Source organism: Pyrgilauda ruficollis, unplaced genomic scaffold (assembly GCF_017590135.1).
Source record: "Pyrgilauda ruficollis isolate IOZ18807 unplaced genomic scaffold, ASM1759013v1 scaffold11, whole genome shotgun sequence".
Lineage (NCBI taxonomy): Eukaryota > Metazoa > Chordata > Aves > Passeriformes > Passeridae > Pyrgilauda > Pyrgilauda ruficollis.
Genome location: NW_024509210.1, coordinates 6,601,920 through 6,622,464, shown reverse-complemented (window position 1 = coordinate 6,622,464; position 20,545 = coordinate 6,601,920). Strand labels below are relative to the sequence as shown.

The following is a 20,545-nucleotide window of genomic DNA, read 5'->3' as shown; positions in this document are numbered from 1 at the left end:
TGGGATGCCAGGAAGAGGAGTACAAGAATGAGTAATTCTTGTGTTCTCAAGCACTGTAAGAACGTTCTTTTAACTGGGAACACAGTTAGGGTGCATTATTGATGTCATGCAATATGTCAGTTGCTGAAGACTGAAATGCCCTCCTTCAGTCCTTCCGAGGCACGGGGCTGTGGTGAGGCTCGCAGACAGCAGTCCCAGCAGTCACACACCCAGACAAGCTGGCGTTTGAGCAGCTCAGCTCTGGCAGCTGCTGCCAGCCTGCAGCCACTGCCAAGCTCATGGAGCAGATCCCTCCACGTGGGTGAGTGCTGGGAGGGCCCTGCTAGACATTCTGGGGGCTGGGGCTTCACTCTGGCACCCTTAACACTGCTGCTTGCATTAGGAGCCTCTGAGCACCTGCCATTGCTCACTGTGAACAATGGTGTTATCCTTCACGCTGACAAAAAGACTGGAGGGTTAAAGGAAGAGTGTAGCTGCTTACAGTCACCATATTTACTTTTCTCTCTCTGCCAGCACAGTCTGGTTTTCCTTCTGATCATTTGTCCACCTGGACTTGAGTGCTGTAATCATCGTGGTGAGCAAACGTGCACTTTCTGTGCTGGGGACCTGAGTGAAGGGGAGGTTTTGTGACGAGGTGAGGGACAGAGCACGCCAAGCCAGATCTCTGTCTCTAAGTTCCACTGGCTCATGGAGTAGGCAGCAAAAATCAACAGAAGAAGAAATGTGCACAAAGGTATCCAGTCCTTCAATCCTCCACATAGCTGGGAGCTGTGAGTGGAGGTGGCTTCAAGGGGAGCACAGACTGGCGCTCTGCTCTCTGTGAAGGACACTGAGTCTCTCTCCTTTTGTCACATCCATTCCTGAGTGCTGGTTTGTGGGAAGGTGAGGCTTGGAACAAAAAGAAGGCAGTGCCTAAATACGTAGTCCTGTGCCTGCAGAGTCTTGTTCAGAAACTGAAGTACTTCAGTGGGAACACAGTGTCCCTTGTCACATCTTTCTGCATCTGACTAAGCCCTTGTCCTTCCCCTCTGAGGCCTCACCCTCCAGAGCCCTCCAGGCAGAGCATCACTTTTCTGTTTAGGTGTATGAAAAGCAAAATATGTTTCAAGTCATTAACAATCATTTTTTGTGGTTTTTCTGTCACTGCTCTCACCACATTTTTGTAAAAAAAAAAATAAAAAAAATCCATAAACGCGCCCTGGTTAAAACAGTAGCAGTCAAAAGAAATGGCACTTAATTATGATACTGCTTGACTTGCTGCAAGCTCCTGACAATGTAGCCATCAACAGTAACTGTCAAATATATTTTGGCAGCTCTGAGGATAGCTTGCGATTTGAGTGGAATGTTCAATACCAGCAATTGAGGAAGATATTGGGAGAGATTCCAGTGACAGGGCTTTGTTGATAGGAGCAATGCAAGCTCTGAGATCAAATAAAACATCAGCTGGGAAATTAAGATGTTGTTATATTATGTGTTAGTGATGCTTAGGATCTTAGGAATAACAACCCTCATCAGCTAAGGAATTGCTAAAGCAGAATTAAAGAATGCTATTGCTTTATAAAGCCATCATATTTTTATGGAATAAACTTCTCAGAAACTACCTTTATGGAGTTACATATAAAACGATTATGTCACTTCTCCAGGGCCTACTGCACTTAATGGTCTTTGGATTGATCCCTACATACATGTATACATCCTGAAGGAACCTGCTCTACAGTAACTCATGCAGGAGCTTTGTATCTAAATATTCCTTCCCTCTGGTTCCTCCCATTGCCAGCCCAAAGCATGGCTGGACAAGGGCCTCGAGAGCTGGAAAGCTCAGCTCAGCATGGATTTTGCAGAAATGGAAGGTCACAGTGCAAGAAGAATAAAGGCAGAATGGAAGTTTCATTTTGGAAGATTTTTCATACTGATGGTGGGGGAAAAATTCATTAGCAAAGAGATTTTAAAAGTGCAGAACTGTGTGTGATTATAAGATTTAGAATGAAAAACAAGGACAAGAAGGGAAGGTAACAGACTCAGAGAAGATGTAGAGAAGTGCCAAAAAGCAGCCAAAAATTAAGATAGGAAAAAGGAGTGAGTCATCATTCTGGAGCAGGATACTACACCATTTCCCCCACCCCACACACACTTCAGGCTGTTATAGAGAATTGTGGAGCTCACATGTTCTGTCAGAGTGAGCAAGAGAACCAGCTGGAGGCAATCCTGTGCTGTGATGATTCTGCTTCAGCAGGGAGGTTGGACCAGGTGACCCCTCCAGTGATCCCCTCCAGCCTTACCAATTCCATGAATAATACTTTCTGTGGGAAATCCGTGGTTTGAAGGTCTCTAGGACCTGGCAAATGAACGTGGAAACCTAAGCACTGGGAAAAAAACTTCACCAAAACAAAATCCTTCTGGAAAAAATGTTATTTAGTTAAAAAACAAATCACCATACGGTTGTAATATTTTTCAATCTTTAAGCTTTTGTTCTTTATGCTTTGAAGCTTTTTGCATACTTAAGACATGTAGTAGAAGTTGGAGATGCTTGGAGCTGTGATTTTCAGTAAGAAAAAGTGACATGATGGTAGAAAAAGACTTGATGGTAGACCAAGTAGATGAAGTTTCAGATTTTAACTTGGAGGTGTGAGTACTTAGCACTCAGGTGGGTTTAACTGTAAGTTCAGCAGTGTTGTGCACTACTTAGCAACAACTGCAGCATCAGGGTGTTATCAGCATAACTCTCATAGTTTGGAATCCAAAATGCAGCACTGTACCAGCTAGCAGGAAGAAAACTAACTCTGTCCCAGCCAAAACCAGTGGCTATTAGTTTTAGCTATTGGTTCAGTACTGAGGCAATAGCAGGCAAGGGTGCCATAAAAAGGCTTTGCACCACCTAGATGTGCAGAGCACTGAAAAGGTTTAGAACACCCTCCTGCTGTTCCACTGGAATTTTCTTTCAGTGTGCTTTTGCGGTCGGTTTCTTTGGTGTTACTCCATTGCCATTCCTTTTCTGGTGGCTGCATGGGTCACTGCTGCTGGTGCTGTCCCTGGTGGGTTCTCCCTGCTCCCCTCATTCCCCGTGCCAGGAGAAGCACTCACACAGCACTGACATCAGGCTTCTCTCTTGAGCAAAAGCTCACACAGGGAGGGATGTTGGGTTCCAAAGTCTCTTTCCCCTGGGGGAAATTGTCCTGCCTCGTTGTGCTGTAAAGGTTTGGCTGTTTGTATTCACTGGTGTCTAATTCCTCTTGCTGTCCTCAATCTCTATTTAATTTTCATTTTTGGTAAAAGGGCAGAGCTTTTTGTGCTGAGAAACCAGTAGCTGCTAGGCTGCTTTTGGGGCTAAATGCTGATGGCTCATGGAGTTGTAACTGAGCTGGTGTGTTTGGCTTAGTGACGAATGTCATTTTTGGCCTGTGCCCTTCTGTACTGAACCGTAGATGATAAAAAACCAGAGGTGCTCTGTGGGGTGCCATCCCCCTCCATTTTAGACATGATGTGTGATTTGGGGGGAAGGGAAAGAGTTTGTTTGAAAAAGCCTGCTGCTTCCCTGCTTTTCCTACAACGAGCTGCTCATTGCTTTTCTCTACTGCAGCTGAGTTGCTGGGGTAGCTCAGCATTCAGGGCCACGTGCAGTCCTCGCTGCCCAGGAGGACCTGGCACAAATCTTTAGCTTTGTATCTCAGATCTGCAAGCTTTCAGCTGTGATTAGGGCAAGAGTTCATCTTGTTCAGGTCCAGCTGTTTGGCCCGTAATTTCACATCCTATTACTATGATATTATTTCTTCAGTGCCCTGATGCATTTTAGTAGAAATGTCCTCGACAGTGGACTAATGTAAAATAGAAATCAAGTGTTTCAAATCGTTTAGGGGTTTTTGTTTTTCTCTTCACCAGCTCTCAAATTTCTCTCCTCTGGGACTTCTGCTCCTTAGGGGGCTGTTTCTTAGCTGCTTATCCCTTTCACACATCAGCAAAAGTGCAGGCAGCCATCAGGCAGGAAGATTACTGCCAGAGGATCACATCTTAGACAGCTTTACCCTTTTATCATAAGATTTTTCCAGTGAGCTCATTGTCTAAAATATCACTATAGATTTTTAGCTGTCAGCCTCTATTACCCAGATAAATTTTTCCCTTATATCCACACTTAAAATTAAGTTTGGGGAGGGAAGAAGAATGGCCTTCATATTAATCTTTCTCTTATATTTAGAAAACTCAAGTTAAAACATGTATATTCAGATTGTATCAAAAATTAATAGGCTAAAAAAGAAAGGTTCATATGTAATTTTAATTCTTATTAGAATTTAATAGAAATGTATTACAGGTTGGCATACTGCGTGTGTTTTTGCAACAGTAGAAAGTCTTGGAGAAACTTAGAACTGCTTTAATAAATTCTAAAACTGAATCTTTCAGCAAGGAAAACTACAGAGAACTGATGAGATTTAGGGAGTGAATTTGGTTAGTAACTGACCTTATCCATCTTGGAAATAAAAGGAAAATAGATAAAGTTTGTAATAGGATTGGTTTGTCTTACTTGTAAAGTGTCAATACAAAAGAACTTGTAAAAAGATTTTTTCTTAAAAGGAAAAGGTTACCTCTCATCCCTTAGCTTCCTGTGGGGCTGTTGCAAGCCTAAAATTTAATGAATATGTTGCAATGAATGTACTTAGATATGGCTTTGAGAGTTTGTTAGATTTGAGTTATGAAGGTAGGTGGCACAAATCCCAAGTTGCCTGCAGATAAACAGAAAAGATAGTTTCTTAGGATACTGAAGTTAAAATTAATTTACCTTCAGAATTAAGATCATGCTGTTTAAAAGTGCTAATCAAATTTTCACTTTATAACAAGTAGTACTTACTAAGGATATGGGCACCTTCACTCCTGCTGTCACCATAGGCAACCCAATACCTGTGTAAGGTTATACATTTGTTTTTTTGATTGTTTGGGGCTTTTTGCAGGTAACTCTTCAGCATTCAGCACATTTTATTTGAGGATATTTTTTCCATTACTTTTTGATTGAGATTTCACCTTTCACTCACCAACCTAAAATTGAGAGCTCAGCCTCAGAGTTACAGCACATACCTTTGCATCCCTTTTCATGATGAGTGATTGCACCTAATTCATTGCTTCATTTCTAATCTCATGCAAAACCAGAGCCAGTGTAGCATTAGTGCTGTAGAATCAAGTACTCAAAATAGGTCAGTCAGACATGTTGAACAGTCTTTCTTTCCTTTTTTCTTCTGTGTATGCAGGAAATGACCTCACCAGTGTTAAATGCCAATAGCCAAACAATGTAAATATCATGCAGTTGTAATGAGCTGCATCTATTTCACTTTGCATTCATTAAAATGCTTGTGCTGTGGACCTTACACTAGTGGAAGAAAATTATTTTGTTCATCTTTGTTACAATCAGAATTATCGAACAGTATATTCTTCCCAAGAAAGAATCACGGTGAAAACTGTGAAATATTTTATGAACTTCTGCCAGCAGAAGTCAGCTTGCTTTGTTTCCAGTCTGAGATGGGAATCTGTGCAATTAACCTTGACTCTGTCCTCTCTGTGAACGATAGCAGATAAAAACTTCTGCTTCTGGTTTGGGGGCCTAAGTGTCTTGAATCCCTTTTAAAAGAGAAAGTCTACCCAGACAGACCAAAGTCTTAAGGAAGAAAACTCTGTTTTTTAAAAGTAGCTGAGACTTAGAAAAAACCATGATATTTTATGTGAAGTAATCCATATGCCCTTAAAGATGTTGAAACAGAGTTGTCTGGGGTGGGTTTATCTATTTCATGTATTTGCAAAGACTTCTTTAGAGGTTAACATGTTTATATTACATTTCGTCATGTTAATCCCTGCAGTGGGAGAGGCATTATCCTTGTGGTTACAGAAAGAACAAGGGTCTTGACTTACTCAAGGTCAAAGAAGAAATTTGTGAACTGTGCCTTGTAGCATCTCAGCCATTTCACTCTGCCTTAGCACAAGCCACAGCATATGGCAGAGAATCTGTGCAGTAGGTTTTTGCAAGTGCAAGAACAGAGAAAACTCTTGGGAGAGTGGAATGTCTGATGCTGAGGCAATCACAGATTCTGTAGAACATGCAGGCTTTTTTATTCTCTTCATGAATTAAATTTAGAATGCTGTATATAGTTCAGTACTTCTCACACATAAATCTACCTATATTGAGAAACATGCTTTAAGTACTGTCTTTTAACTTATGGGAATCCGTATTTTATTGAAAATCTTTGTATTGTGGGTGAGATTTCCATGTAGTCCTCCTCCATTATCGTCTGTGGCAGTTTGAGGCTGGACAGCAAAGAGAGTTTAATTGCCAAATGATACTTTTGAGGTTCTCTTCACAAGTGAGGTTCTGGCTCTGCAGGATATTCCAATACCATGTGGAATCGAGGTGTGGCAGGAAAGGCAGGGCATGGAGGGAAATGCAAAAAGTGTGGCAGTGAGGTCACGGCGCCCAATTCGCTGTCTCTGCATGGCTCAGTTTTTGCCTGGGGACCAAAACCACCCCCCAAAGCCCTGCCTGCATGCTGCCTTGTAATCTGTTGAGGAAAAGCTGGCTCTGTGCACATGGAAAGCTACTGGGTTTAATGTATACCAATGACAAGATAAAGGGTTTCCCATATTTGTTTATAGCTTGTTGTTACTTCCAGTAGTGCAGAGTGGGTTCTGTTAGGAGCAGGGAGTGAGGAAGGTAAGGGGATGCTGGGTGCTGTTGGGTTTGTGCTTTTGGGGCTGGGAGTAAAATTTCAGCATAAAAATTAATCTGCACCTTTATTCGTTCTCATGGAGGGGGGGGTGGTTTTCTTCACAGAGCAAAGGTTAAGTAATGCATTTGTATGGTAAATGTCGTAATTTCTCAGTTGGCTTGGTTTGAATAGTCAGTAATTATTCTCTGTGATGCTTGTGACCATATTGAGATTTTATTCAAAAGCCATTGAAATAAGCACAAGGGGGAAAGTTACTATTTTTGTTTTGTTATTGTTTTGTATAGGCCACATGCACAATGCTGTTCTTCATATTTGAAATCCCTTTCAAAGATATTTCAACTCAAAACACACAATAGAACCAGAGGATCCAGTGATTATGGCTGGTAATGATATTGTGGATTTAGGTGCTGACAAAGCCTAGCATAATCTGTTTTAATTAACTAATTTTTTTTTCCTCAGTATTATGGTTATAATCATACTCAAGGACCTTGTACCAAAATTCTTCCTTTTATAATAAAGTCAAAAAGAAGTGACCAGTTTCAGTTTATGTACAAAAAAAAACCCCTATCCTTCAGAAAAAAAAAAAAAAATTCCTTTAGAAATAATAGCCATGAGAAAAATGTGTCCACCCTAAAATTTTTAATCCTCTAAAAAAATACGTGTATGCTTCAGTGGGTCTTTCCACATGCATAAAGCAAACAGGGTACAGACTGTAAATTTTAAAGAGCAAGAGAATTAAAAAATCCAAATCCCCAGTACCTGGAATATAACATGTACTTTTTTTTCATAATGTACATGAAATTTGACTGTGCTGTTAGCAGTGGGTCACCGGTAGGCATTTTGTGTTTTATAATAGCAGCAAACGAGTGAGATAAGCTTAGAAAACTTTGAAGCAGGTTGGAAAATAAGAAACAATCAGTAGCATAACTGAGAATGGGTTCCACATGTAGCAGGGCACACAGTGCATGGGGAATTTTCTTTGGGAGCTCAGCCTTGCAACAGGCACCATGTTCCGTGTGAGTTTGTCTTGTCTTTATGTTCTGAGAAGACCTTTCTTTCCATAATTTTTATTAAACAAATAGTCTGCATCTAAACAGTTTACTACATTAATTTTCAGCACTGTGGTTGTATTTCTGTCAGTAGAGGTTGTGTATTTTTTGTAATTTCAATGCTTGGTGAAATTCACGTTCTGTAGTCTTAATCCTCCAGTGGATTATCCAGGAGTATCCATGGCAGTTTATATTTTGGTTTTTAGGAGAAATATTTTCTTGGCTGCTCATTAAATGAGGAATCCTCTCCCGAGAGTATTTATTTCAACAGACTGTAATTGAGGGGATGTACTTCACAAGGAATATATGAATATATGCGAATAAAGAGAGACTTATCATTTCAGTCACACTTTAGTTTACCTTGGGAAGTTAGTTTCAGTATGTAAATACGTGTATGCACCAGCTGATGCAAATCCTTGAGCAAAGGAGAAGGAATTTGCAGTTCTTCTCTTTTATACACATTGAATTTCTCCAGGTTTCTCTTCTGTGAGGGCCCAAGTGCTTTGCAGTGCTTGGCTGCTCCAGATTCGAGCCATTTTTGGTGCTCCTTGTCTGGAGAGGATCCCAGCTGTGCTGCCTGTGCTTAGCACAATAGTGAGGTTAGATCAAGGCAACCATGAGGAGGCCTTCGTAGTTTGCAGAGAAAGACAGATTGCATTGCTGTTAGTAAGAAGGTGAATTTTAAATAAAGCCAATACAGAAGATTAGAGAATGGAAAATTGCCGAACTGATCATATTTAAACGTATTAGAGACAAAAAATGGTGGAATCCAATACATAAATATTTACAGGATGTAAAAAATGAACAAAGGTGTCTAGAGAAATGGAGTGTGGGTAATCAATAAGTACTTCTTTAAATATGCACTGTACAAAGTAAACAAAAAGGAAAGAAAATATTGATCAGCATGTGCTGAAAGCTGGTGACAGGGATTAATCTGACTGCACAAAAGACTTAAATCTTCATATAGTTGTTTCAGCAAGATAATATTGTCTGGTCTCTGAATTGCTTTTATCTTGGAAAGGCTTATTCTAAAGCATCTTTAACAAGGCAGTGATCGCTACTCAGGACTGACAAAAGAGCACAGCTGTATTAAACTCCCAATTTCTCAAAAAAGAAATAGCAAGAGAAAAAATAAAGTATTTAATGAGGACTTCTTTTGAAAGAAAATGAAAATTAAGCCTAGTGCACGCATTGCTTAAATCAGTTTATTTTCATGAACAGATTTTTTAATTGTTATTTATATGGAATGTTTGAGTGAAACTGCAGTTCATAACTATGTATGGTTTGCTTAGGGAGTAGGTGCTGACATCATTATTCAGGCAGAACAGGTCAACAATTGCTGAAATTAAGAATTTTTAAATGAGTTTCAGTGTGATTGCATCAATGTAAAAATTCAAATTTGTTGGATTTGTGTATTACTGTGGAAATGGAAGGTGGGTAACTGTGTTTCCACAATTGCTTTTAACAGCAAACAAATAAATAAAGCAAAAGACATTAAACCCCAAACATTTCATTCAGTGCCAGTAAGGATTTACTGTCTAGATCCAGATTTTGTACCTCCCATTGAGGAATAGGCCTAAAGCTGTACTGGAAGCACTTTTAGTGCAATGTGAACAGGACTTCCTGTTGATTTACAATTTTTCCAGTTATATTTTAGACAGGTGAAAAGTCTATTTGCTTCTGTTTTATTTTTAAGATAGTGTTTTAGAAGTACAACTTCTGGAATTTCAAATTTAAATGATGGGGAAATGTCAGCAGAAGCTGAGGACATTTTCTGTCTTAGATCACTGTGGTGTTGTTTGCGAGAGAAAGTAGATAAGTAATTAAAAATCAAGATTTGATACTGTAACTTTATTTTAATAGCTTACAAAATAATAACTGGGTCTTACAAGAGACAGATGCTTGTGTTTAAGATTGCAAATGTTTAGTAACAGCACTGTGATATTCATTCTTGAAAAATTATTAATTAGTACTGATTAGGGTACTGCACATAGTCTTTAGTGATTTGCCTAGATTTACCTTGGTGCTTTCATACAATATTTTTATGAACCTGAGAGTTACAAACTTGGAGCTGTTGCCACCTACTTGACGTGTGCCTGGTGTGCACATCTGTGGGGGAGCCTGCACTGAGGAGCTCCAGCCTAGGAGGGAAATGTGGGTTTGTCAGCATGCAGGGCTTGTACTGTGCTTTGATAATCCCACTGTTGGCTTTCCACCTGGAATTTGTGGATGAAAATACTGGTTTGTACGTCACATGTTTAGAGAAACTGATCTTTAAAAACAGCAATCTGTTTGGCATGTTAACATTTTGAACTAGAAAAGTGGTTGGAAGAATAAACATAAAATACAACACTTAAGGAGCCGTTGAATTGAATGTGTGAGTCTGCAGTTACTTATCACCGGTTGTCTGCTGTCATGAATGACTCTTTTCTCTTATTTCCTTAGCTTTTTTCTTTCCTTTTTTTTTTTTTTTTAACTAAACACCTATCAAAGCAATATCTGTTGCTCCATAGCAAAATAGTCATTGGGTTCCATGTAAGTTCATTGAGTTGATTTTTACTCTGGCATGTTTTGCATAAGCTTTAGGACATGAGAGTAAGGCATTGGAATCATCACTCAAATAAAAAAACCTTACATTTTTGGGGTAGGTAAAGGAGAGCTCTAACTCTTGTGGGACATTAGAAGAGCTCTGATTGTTATTTCCTTAAGCCAGAAAAACTCCATGGTGGTAGGGCTCTTTATCCTGTTGGTGGCAAAATCTTTGTTGAGAAAAGCTGAAAAACAGCATATAGGGCAGAGAAAAGATTAAACTGCCCCGATTGTCATTAATATGTATCTCTCAGAGTGTACTGGGGCCATTCTCTAAAACTTGCGAGGAGGCCACAGCTGCATGAACCTTACTAGAGGAGGAGCTCAGAGAAGGGGTTCCTCCATTCTGCGGAGGAATTATCCAGCCTAGACCTCCTAGTATCTGTCCATTACTGGTGAAACCATGAGGTTCCTAGGCTGCAGCTCCTTTTGGCAGGTGCTGTGTGCTGTGCTTCCCTAACCCTGCCTTTGCTGTCCACAGAGAGCGAGGAGGTGTACCAGCGCCAGGTGCTGTCCATCGCCTGCATCGTCTTCGGCATCGTCGTGGTGGGCATGCTCTGTGCAGCCTTCTACTTCAAAACAAAGTAAGAGCCTTCCTCTGCTGTGTCTGGGGTTTAGCTGCTCTCCTTTTTACAGCCTTAGAGTTCTTCAGCTTCTCCCCTCCTTGTGAAGTTGCTGTTATCTCTGGTCTGGCTACAGCAGCTCCCCATGGCTGCACTAAGTCCTCCCCAAAACATAAACAGTAGCAATATGTGTTCTTCTTACTGTTTTCTGATATCATAAAAGAACAGATTGTGTCATATCCAGTTTTTTTTTCTTTTTTTGACAGTAATAATTTTGTGTCATTTACCATCAGTGCAATAATCACTTTGCTCTTCTGGAAACAATAGTTTAAACATACCATCTCCTTTTTGCATTTCATTTCATATCCCTGAATGTCCATTTCTGTATGCTGAAAACAAAAGTAAAGTTAGAAATGCAGGAGCAAGTCCTCTGCAGATATCTGTAACCTGTAACTAATACAGCAGCCTGTTGATGAAGATGCATATGAGTGTCTGTAACACAGAAGCACTTTGTCCTATTCAAGCAGTAAAATCATCTGGACTAAACTAGTTTCAAGTGAAATACTTTCCACTCTATTCTTGTTATCTTCCCAACTGAATATTATTTTATAATATTTATTGTTATGCGTGTAAACTGAGTTGCAAAAACCTCATAGCAGTTACATGACATGCTTGTCAGTGCCCCTGTATCAATAAATATGTTCTGTATGGTAGTCATCCTTCATTCCTGTTCCAGCTGGAGTTAATGAGAAAACACAAATCAATATAAAAAAGTACCCACATGAGGCTAGTCAGGGTGGCTGAGCATCAAAAATGTGAAGGTTGGCACTATTTAAAAGTTTGGATGTTTACCTGAAACCCCCTTTCTAGAATTTATTTTAATGTCTAGGAAATCTAATGAGGATTGGGTTTTATTTAGAAAAAAAATTTAATTGACCTTTCTATCTGTGGGGAGAAAAAAAAAAAAGTCACCAGGTCTTTTTTACCCCTCTTTCTTCCCCTCAGACTTCAGGGGTAGGCCATGAGTGAAGATTTGAGTCAGTTCACATTTTTTATAAATTATTCTGTTGTCTTGAGGGATTTTGTTTAATTGTTCTGTGGACATCCAGAGTGACAGTGATGCTGGCTGGGAAGGACAGACTGGCAGGACAGTTCCTCCCTGGGAGCTCCTTCGTTGTAGTGTAAATGTGAGCAGAGACAGGCGCTTTGGCACCGCCATTAGGAATGTCATTATGCATTTTAGATCTGCAGATCTTAGAAGAAAGTGAGTGAGAATCTCCCTGAAAAGGCTTGAAGGTTTTGCTGATGAAGAGAGTCTCAGAAAGGCAGGATGGGATTGTCAATAGGAAGAACATGCAGCCAGTGACTGAGCATACTGGGAATAAAAAACCCCTGTTATTCACAGTGCCCCTCTTGGTCCTGCACTGCTGTAGGGAATGGTGAGAGCTGGGCTGGAACAGCCTGCAAAACACCCTGGCTTTGATCAGGTGGTGAGGAGAGCCAAGTCTGAAAATAATGAGTGGAAATAACACTTGAAAGAGGAGCTTACAGGACAATAGTGCATCATAACTCAGGAGCAGGTGAGGGTGTTGGCTCTGGGGCTTTGTCTGATTATAAATATGAGAGTTACTGAGAAGAGCTGAAGTGGGCTGGTGCCAGGCTCTGGGAACTGAAGTTTGGGGAGTTATGAGAAAATGAGCAGCTCTGGTTCAGTCAGGAGGCCTCAGACAGTGTGCAAGGGAGACTGATCAGTCCCAACACCCTGGCTGTGGCTCCATCTGGTGCTGTCCAAAGAGGAAATAGAAGTGTCTAGACTGGGTCTCATGGAGCCCAGGTAAAATTGTAAATGTAACATTGGCCAGTGTCTGAAGAGGGTGTAAAACCCAACAAATTTCAAGTGCCTCAACACTTACCATATGTTAGTTTTGAGTCAGCAGGTTTTTGGGAGCTTCTTTATCAGGCATATGGACCCTGACTGTGCTTAAGGGTTATCAAAGCATTCCTCCTGCATGGGGGTTATCTTGGGGTTTCATTTGATGTACAAAAAATTTAGAATACTGCAAACAGATATAGAAACTCTGAACAGTGCATCCATTAAGAGAAAAGTTTCCATGAAGATCCTGACTTATTTAGTCCAACAATTCTATAACACCAGCTGCTAGAAATGACACTTCCCTATATGCCATTGAATTAAAAGTCCTTTTTTAAAATAGATTCAATCTGAGAAAGTTTAGAACTATAATTAAACTCTGTGCCCTTCCAATTATTCCTTTTAGGTTAATCAAGAAAGTGCTGGAAGTCTTAGCAACAGATGAAGAGTACAGTAATGGGCTGCCCTTTACAGCTTAGACTTTTACAAATGACTAGTGACTTTATTTCTTGCTGAAGTAAGAACACTTCATTGCCAAACAACTCTAACGTAGAACACATAAGGCCCATTTGTTTTGAAAACAAAACTTATAAAATAAATTTATTCATCAGCAAGTAACTTTGAATTATTAATGGTTTCTAGTTTTATAGCTGTGCATCCTATAGTTTGGCCAAATGAATATGCATAAACCTGATATTAATGTTAGGTTGCATGAACATAAAAGCAAATTAATGATTGGATTGTTTTTCTCAGCAAATTACCTTCAGGAATTTCAATTGTAATGTTAAAGACTGCAGTAGTGAGGCTGAATTTTTGCAGTTTACTTACGCGTGCTTGTAAATATAGAAACAACTCTATTTATTTTTATAAAGAAATGCAAATACTGTTTTGTCATTTTCCTGATTAAATTGTCATTTTGTATGTATATGAGAGGTTCCCAAAATCTGATGCTGTGATCATCTTTCACTATCATTGTTCATACCTTACATAAAGTCGTGCAAAAAATTCCTGAGGATTCCATAACTATTCTGGAGACGAAGCAAGAGGCTTGTTTTCCAGTAGGACGTAGGAATAGATGTGCTCATTTCCTCAGTGGATGTAATTTAGCTGGTAGAAAATAGTAGAAAATAGTTGTTCCTAAAAATGCTAAACTTGCTTTTATGAATCTCCACTGGAATTTTATGAAAAGCTGAAGAGCTCATTTAGACATTTTACAAATGAAATTTTTCAATTTCATTTGATTCAAAAATTAGGGGATATTAAAAACATTTTTAAAAGAGATGTTTCAGACTCAACTGACTAATTTAATTTGACACTGTATTCCTTCAGATTATATATTTATTCAGATTATTCCAATGTGAATTCTACCAGTTTTGGCTAATGAAAATCTTGAATGTTTTTGGGGAATTATTTTGAGAAATTATTTCCTCACCTACCTCTATTCAAAGATTTTACTAATTATGAGCTCCTAGCAATACTCAAAACATGCCACTCATATTTGTAACATGCTTACAATACGAATTCATTCCTTTCCATTTGTTTCAAGATAGGATGCAAGTAGAAAGCCTAAGAGGTGCTTAGAGTCCTGGATTTGTTATGGCTCATGACCTGTACTCAGGACACGAGCTGTAACAAATACTTCTAAGCAGGTTATTACAGTTTGTTGAATTTAAGCAAATGCTTACATTGTGTCATACTGAACCAAAATGAAGGGACTCAAGAAATATTAGAACTATGTTAATAAAATTGAATATCTGAACTGTGATACTTCTCACCACTTACTTACATATTGAGGGAACTTGTCCTCTCTCACAGGCCCCTCCACAGAACACATAAGTCCTTTTCCTCTGCTTTCTTATACCTTCCAGCAGTAGACAGAGATTCCACTGCAAATAAGAAATTAAAATTAATTTTATATTTCCTTCAGTGTCAAATTCTCTGTCTGACACAAGATCCTATCAAGCTTAATGATGTCATAAGGCTTTCCAAAATCAAACCAGAAATGTTTCAAAATGCTGCTGAAGCTGCTTTGCTGAAATTTAGATTTCAATATAGAAAGGCCATATTTTCTTTATCTCTTCTAAATACTTGCCAGAAATCACTTCCTTCGGGAATCTGGCTCAGCACCAGTTGCTGTCCAAAACCTGCTGGTGGTATAATGAAATGCTGCTGCTGGTGAGTCCCTGACATTACTGGGTTGTTTCCAAGGACGTTGTAGGTTCACTGCTGGAGATGCATCTTCTGGGGAGAGAGAGAAAGCAGGGAAGGAAAGAATTAAAATGGTATTGTGAAGATTTTGCTCATCATTGTTTAAAGCTGATAGTCCCAGACAATGTAACTTATCACAAAAAAAAAAAAAAAAAAAAAAAAAAACAAAAAAAAAAAAAAGAAACTGATAAAAGAACTTAAATGTATTTTGCTAACAGTTTTTGCCCAGCTGAGATAACTTTTTGCAGAAGATAAAAGCAATATTTAAAGTTTACTGTCTCATATCCTCTGTCATGTACAGAACTTAAAAACTGTTTGTCACTTCCACTCAGTGTAGTGTGGCAGAAACAGAAAGACTTTGTTAACAGTATAGTTATCTCCTGAATAATGCAAGGGATTCATCCAGTGGTATTCCTAGCTCTGACAGGGAGGATTATAGTATAATAACTCAAAAACACAGTCTCAGTGGCCCTACTGATGTTTTTTCCAGGTTTAAGCATATAAGCAGAAGCTGCTCAATACAAGATGTGTTATAGGTCAAGTCTAATCAGCCAGCAGAAATCTTTGATTCTTCATCAATTTTTATAGCCAGCAGGGCCTAATGCCCGTTTTATTTGCCAAAACCTTTTTTCCAAATCAGAGCAAAATGCTTTTTTATTATTCAGACTGACTTGCAAGCTATTGTTAAATGTGCAATAGATGGCCTTACAAAACTCTGCAGTGGCACAACGAGCACACTATTGTAGTAATCTGAGAATAGAAGGTATTTTAAAACACAAGAGAGGGTTTTTTTCCCCTTTGTTAAGCCTTGCCAGGAAACAACGGCTGCATTGGAATATCAGACATTAGTGAATTAGCTCAGCTGGCTCATCTAGCACGGTGAAGTTTTGAACAAAGGGAGCTGTGGCTATAAAAGTATCATGGCTATAGCAGAAGATCAAGCGAGCTCTTTCTTACGTGAATTTTATTTCTCTCTGCAGGAAACAAACCAAGCAGATTCACGAACAGCTGAAAGAAACACAGAATAGGAAAACCTACAGCCTGAATGCTTCCAGCATGATGGCAAAGTCGGAGTGTATGGCACAAAGCCAAGTCCAGCTGCAAAATGTAAGTAATCCTGCCAGCTACAGCGCTTAATAGCCTGGCTGAGTTCCTGCTGCTGATGGCAGCACATCGTCATGCTGCTATTAACATCTGAGCAATGGGAACCACAATTCTCACCTCTTTCATAAAATGTCTTCCATCAGGCCTCTTAATGGAAAGCAGGGATTTTTTTCTGAAGTTATTTCAGTGGATCCTGGTACATTTTGTTCATGTGGCAGACTTTGCTGAGCACCCCCAGCTCTGCATTCAGCAGTGGAGATTGCTGTTATAGTTTGCTGCAATACCTGAGGTCATACATGACTGCATGTCTAGTGAGGGTCCTTGAACTTCAGTGATGCCATGCCTTCCAATAATTTATGAACCTGCATGAAAAAACATAGAGATTTGTCACAGTTAATTCAGAGTAAATTCCAAATCTAGAACTAAATTTACACATGTAAACAAATGCCCAAGGGAAGACCGTGCAGATGGTCTCATTTTTCTGGGTCTTTATTTAAAGGTACTTTAATTTACAGAAAGAAATTAGTCTGTTCAAATTAAATTTGAAATATATTTAATCATTTTCTGAATGTAATTATATGTAAGTCATTACAATCTCCCAATCATGAAATATGTAAAGCGTGTTTGAAATAAGGAACTTCAAGACAACTAATTTGTATTTTTTTAGGAAGATATTTTCCAGTATATGTCATTTTCTTTCCCCTGCTCACACACAATCAGCCCTGTCTTACTTTGAACAAAGCCTTTGGAAAAAGGATCCTGGTAAGCAATATAATAGGAAAATATAAAAGATGTATTAAAACCTTTCTAAATTATTAACTCATTTTCTTTAAAAACAAGTATCTTACTGTTGCTTAAAGGAATGACTATCTTATTTGCCAGATTCCATCAAAATAGTGGGAGTTGAGCAAAAGTGAGCACTCATGCCCACCTATGCAAAGACTTCTAAACTCCTAGTTCACATCCAATTAATTTAGAGATAAATGTAAGCCCTTTTAACCAATTTAGAGTAAGCAGAGCCTCCCTGCTAAGACGCAGAGGCTGTGAGAGCATTGCTTGTGTTCACTAAAATTCTGTATTCACCATTGTGGTGCTCCTATGCTCATGATATGCTTTGTAATTCAGGGAAAATATACTCTTTAAAGAAGGAAGATAGCTCCACTAAATTGACATCATCACAATTTGGGGAACCTTGTGCAATTTTTTCTCTCACTTTCAGTTCATTCAGCCTTATATTATTTCTAGCCCCTAAAAGAAAGAGCTGTTGGGAGTGTTGTTGGTTGTATTGAGGCAACAAAAGGTAAAGTTCATGATCCTTTTGTTCTGTCTTATGAAATAAACCTTGGTTAACACTAAGAATATGCTCTTTGGCATTTTCTCACTGTATTGCAGTGCAATATTTTGTCATTTTCTTTTGCCATAACCGTAGCCATAATGGCTGAAATAGCAGTTCATACATTCTGGACATAGAGATGGAACACCATCATTATATTTACTATTTTAATTCAAATTTGATTTTCAGTTTTTATTTCTGTTCAGCCTGACATTATGAGTGCTGGTAATTAACACACCATTTTCTCGTCCTTGTGGCTGTTGGCAGGCAACTGTTTTCTCCTTGCCATTAATGCATTCTCCCTTTGGGAAGATAGGAAGGAGGAAAAACAGAATGACCTTGTGCAGGATGTAGTGTAACAGTGTAATAACAGTTTCTATTGTTAGGAAGATTTTAGTGCAGGAATGCATGCAGGCAGCTCATGAAAGATTTACAAAACTTGCCAGATTGGAGGGGGGGAAAAGGGCAGGGGTTTGGTGAGGCAGCAGAGAAGGGGCTTTGGGAAGGTGCTTTGTAGGAATGGCTGAGTGAGTCCCCATCAGAGACCAGAGGTCTGCCTCGGGTGTATCTGCTGGGTGGAAAGGGCATCAGGCAGCCTGGCTGTGATCCCTCTGCCATTCCCATCTGCAGCTGCCACTGCATGGGCCTGGGGAGAAATCCTAGTTCTCGTCATTTCCAGGAGCTAATAAGTAAACAAATGAGGGAGTTACTTTCTGGAGACTACTCCTCCAGTCTGGCATTTTGGTTCAGGTAATCCTGGAAGTTGTTCCTTTTTCCACTCCACCTGCTCCCCCTACAAACAAAAGAGTTTTCCCATTTTTGCCACCTTTCTGTCTTTCCCTAGAAGATGATCCCAGATTTTTTCTCTTGTCTCTTTTGAATAGACCTGGTGATGCTTTCAAGCTTTTCACACAGCTCTTTCTTCTGCAGAGGAGAATGCTTTTGTGGAGACCCGAGAAAAGTCGCTTAAGGTTCCTTATTCTTGATGACAATTCTGAAAGAACCATCACCTTTTGACTGAGAGGTTGCTATATTTAGTAAAGAGCCCATCTATCTTTCCAAATGTGTTGCTTTAGAAGGAGGTTTAACTTATTTCCCAAGGCCCAGGGTGTAGCAGACAAGGTTTAAGTGGTTTGTGGCTATAAAGAGCTTGACCAATTTCAGTGAAGTAATTTTTCCTCCCATACTCAAGTGTATTACATCTCCTCCACTCCCTGCTTCTATTCCATTGTGGTTCTGAAAAGTGAAATAAAGGGGTGGATGTTGTCAGGTCAGCTGTGTTCTCTCTGAAGTCCTGCTGCTCATCACTGGTAGTTGTGCTCACCTGTCTTATCCTTGGTAGTAATTTCATTATTTTCTTAGAGGTACAAATTAGATGAAAAAATACTGTGTACTGTAAGAAGGATTCATGAATACCTGGTTGAACACAACTCCTGGAATTTCTTGAATCTCCCCCAAGTCCACTGCTTTTCCCAAACATTCTGGCAGCAGCACACTTAAATTCTTCCTTGGTGGTTCTTGCTAGGGTTTCTAGCCTTTTGGATTTAAAGACTAATGCACTGGTAATCTTCTATAATTCTTCAGCCAGGAAGAGAGAGATCTGCCAGCTTTTAATCCAGAATCTTTGAGGTACACAGGAGATTGAGATTAATTTCACCTAATGCATAAAACCTAGGCCTTCCCAAGTATTATGTACCCCTTCCCAAAAAGGTCATCCTCCTTTCAAGAGATATTTAAAGGGCTGCAGCAAACAGTTAGGTCTCCACATAATCAAAAGGAAGGAAATTGTCATTCTCCCCGTGTAGAAGGACAAGTGCTTGGTGCACCCTCACTCACCATGCAGCTGGCAGGAGGAGGTGGGGTGGCTCCTGATTCCTGCAGGAGCCACATACAGTCAAGAGTTTCTTTTTAAATTCTCACAACTTGGTAAATATGTAATGGGAAAAAATTTTAAAAGAGACAGCTGAAACCTTGACATTCCTTTAGTGATTCTGAGAATTGTCATGGCTTTTTAAAGTGGCCTTTTTCATCCTCGTGGTTTTTAATACCTTCTCCCATGGCACCAAGGGGATCTATTAATTTCCCATCACTGTCCCTCTGAGGTGGTTAATATGCTTTTCATGCTGTACTGTGTGGTTTCAATTTTCACTACATTTGTTTCTAGTAGCTTGCAACCACTAGCTTCAGGTTTCTGAAATTCTTATAACGAGGGACAAAAAATGTTCCTTTTGCATCTTTTTGCCTCTTGCTCATAGTAGTAGGAAATAAAAACTTTTCAGTCACTGTGATAGAAATGCAATTAATGTATGTCAGGCAAGAAATACTTTAAATCTTTTAAAGGAGTACTCTGTGGGTTTCTGTGAATTACCATTTGATTTATCAGCTGAGATCAATAACAAATTTCCCATTTCTCTATCACATGGCTACTTAGGAAGAACTGCCAGAATAGACAAACCCGAATTTACTGTCCTCTGTCTAGAGGCAGTGTTGGCAACAAAACATACAGAGCGCAGGGGAGCAGTAAGGATGTTAAATGTACCAGCTGATGAGCTTTTGTGCAAGCTCATCCCCCTCAGAAAAATCTCTGGCTCTTTTCCTTCTTGAGGAAATTTTCCTCCTCTCTGAATGTCATTTCAAGCTGACCCCTCTGCCTTCTAAGTTCTTTCTGAAATGGGATCCCCACATCACCTCTCTTCCAGTGCCACGTGAATTTCTGGACCTTTTTTAAGGTGAGGGGAGGGATGTGTTGTGGTTTGCTTAACACCAGGACAGCAGTGTCAAGCTACTCAGTAGCATTTAAACATTTTAAACAACAGGCTGCTATTGGTCCTTAGACCCATAGACTATGAAGATACTGACTGAAGCTTCAGTAAGTCTGCCAAAAGACTTCTGGACTCTTCTAAAAGGGTTACATTTGTCACAGGATTGCATTGCTCCCTTACTAGATACAAAAGTGTCATTAAAAGAATGACTTTCCTCCTCATTTTTAGCCATCCAGACTGCTATCTATCTATCTATATAAACATATATATATATATAAAATATATATATATATTTATACTTTTTAAAAATATATACTCAGTAGCATATTCCAGTGGCATTTGTTATCCCTGAGCCCTACATTTCAAAAC

At 39.4% G+C, this 20,545-nt stretch overlaps 1 protein-coding gene across 1 annotated transcript in view; it reads left to right on the top strand.

Annotated features, from left to right (window-relative positions):
- Nucleotides 1–20,545, top strand: part of NRG3 (neuregulin 3) — a 386,078-nt gene that overhangs the window by 350,608 nt on the left and 14,925 nt on the right. Inside the window, exons 5-6 of the mRNA XM_041474686.1 lie at nt 10,818–10,920; nt 15,958–16,084. Coding sequence (XP_041330620.1) covers nt 10,818–10,920; nt 15,958–16,084 — 230 coding nt within the window. The remainder of the gene's footprint in view (nt 1–10,817; nt 10,921–15,957; nt 16,085–20,545) is intronic.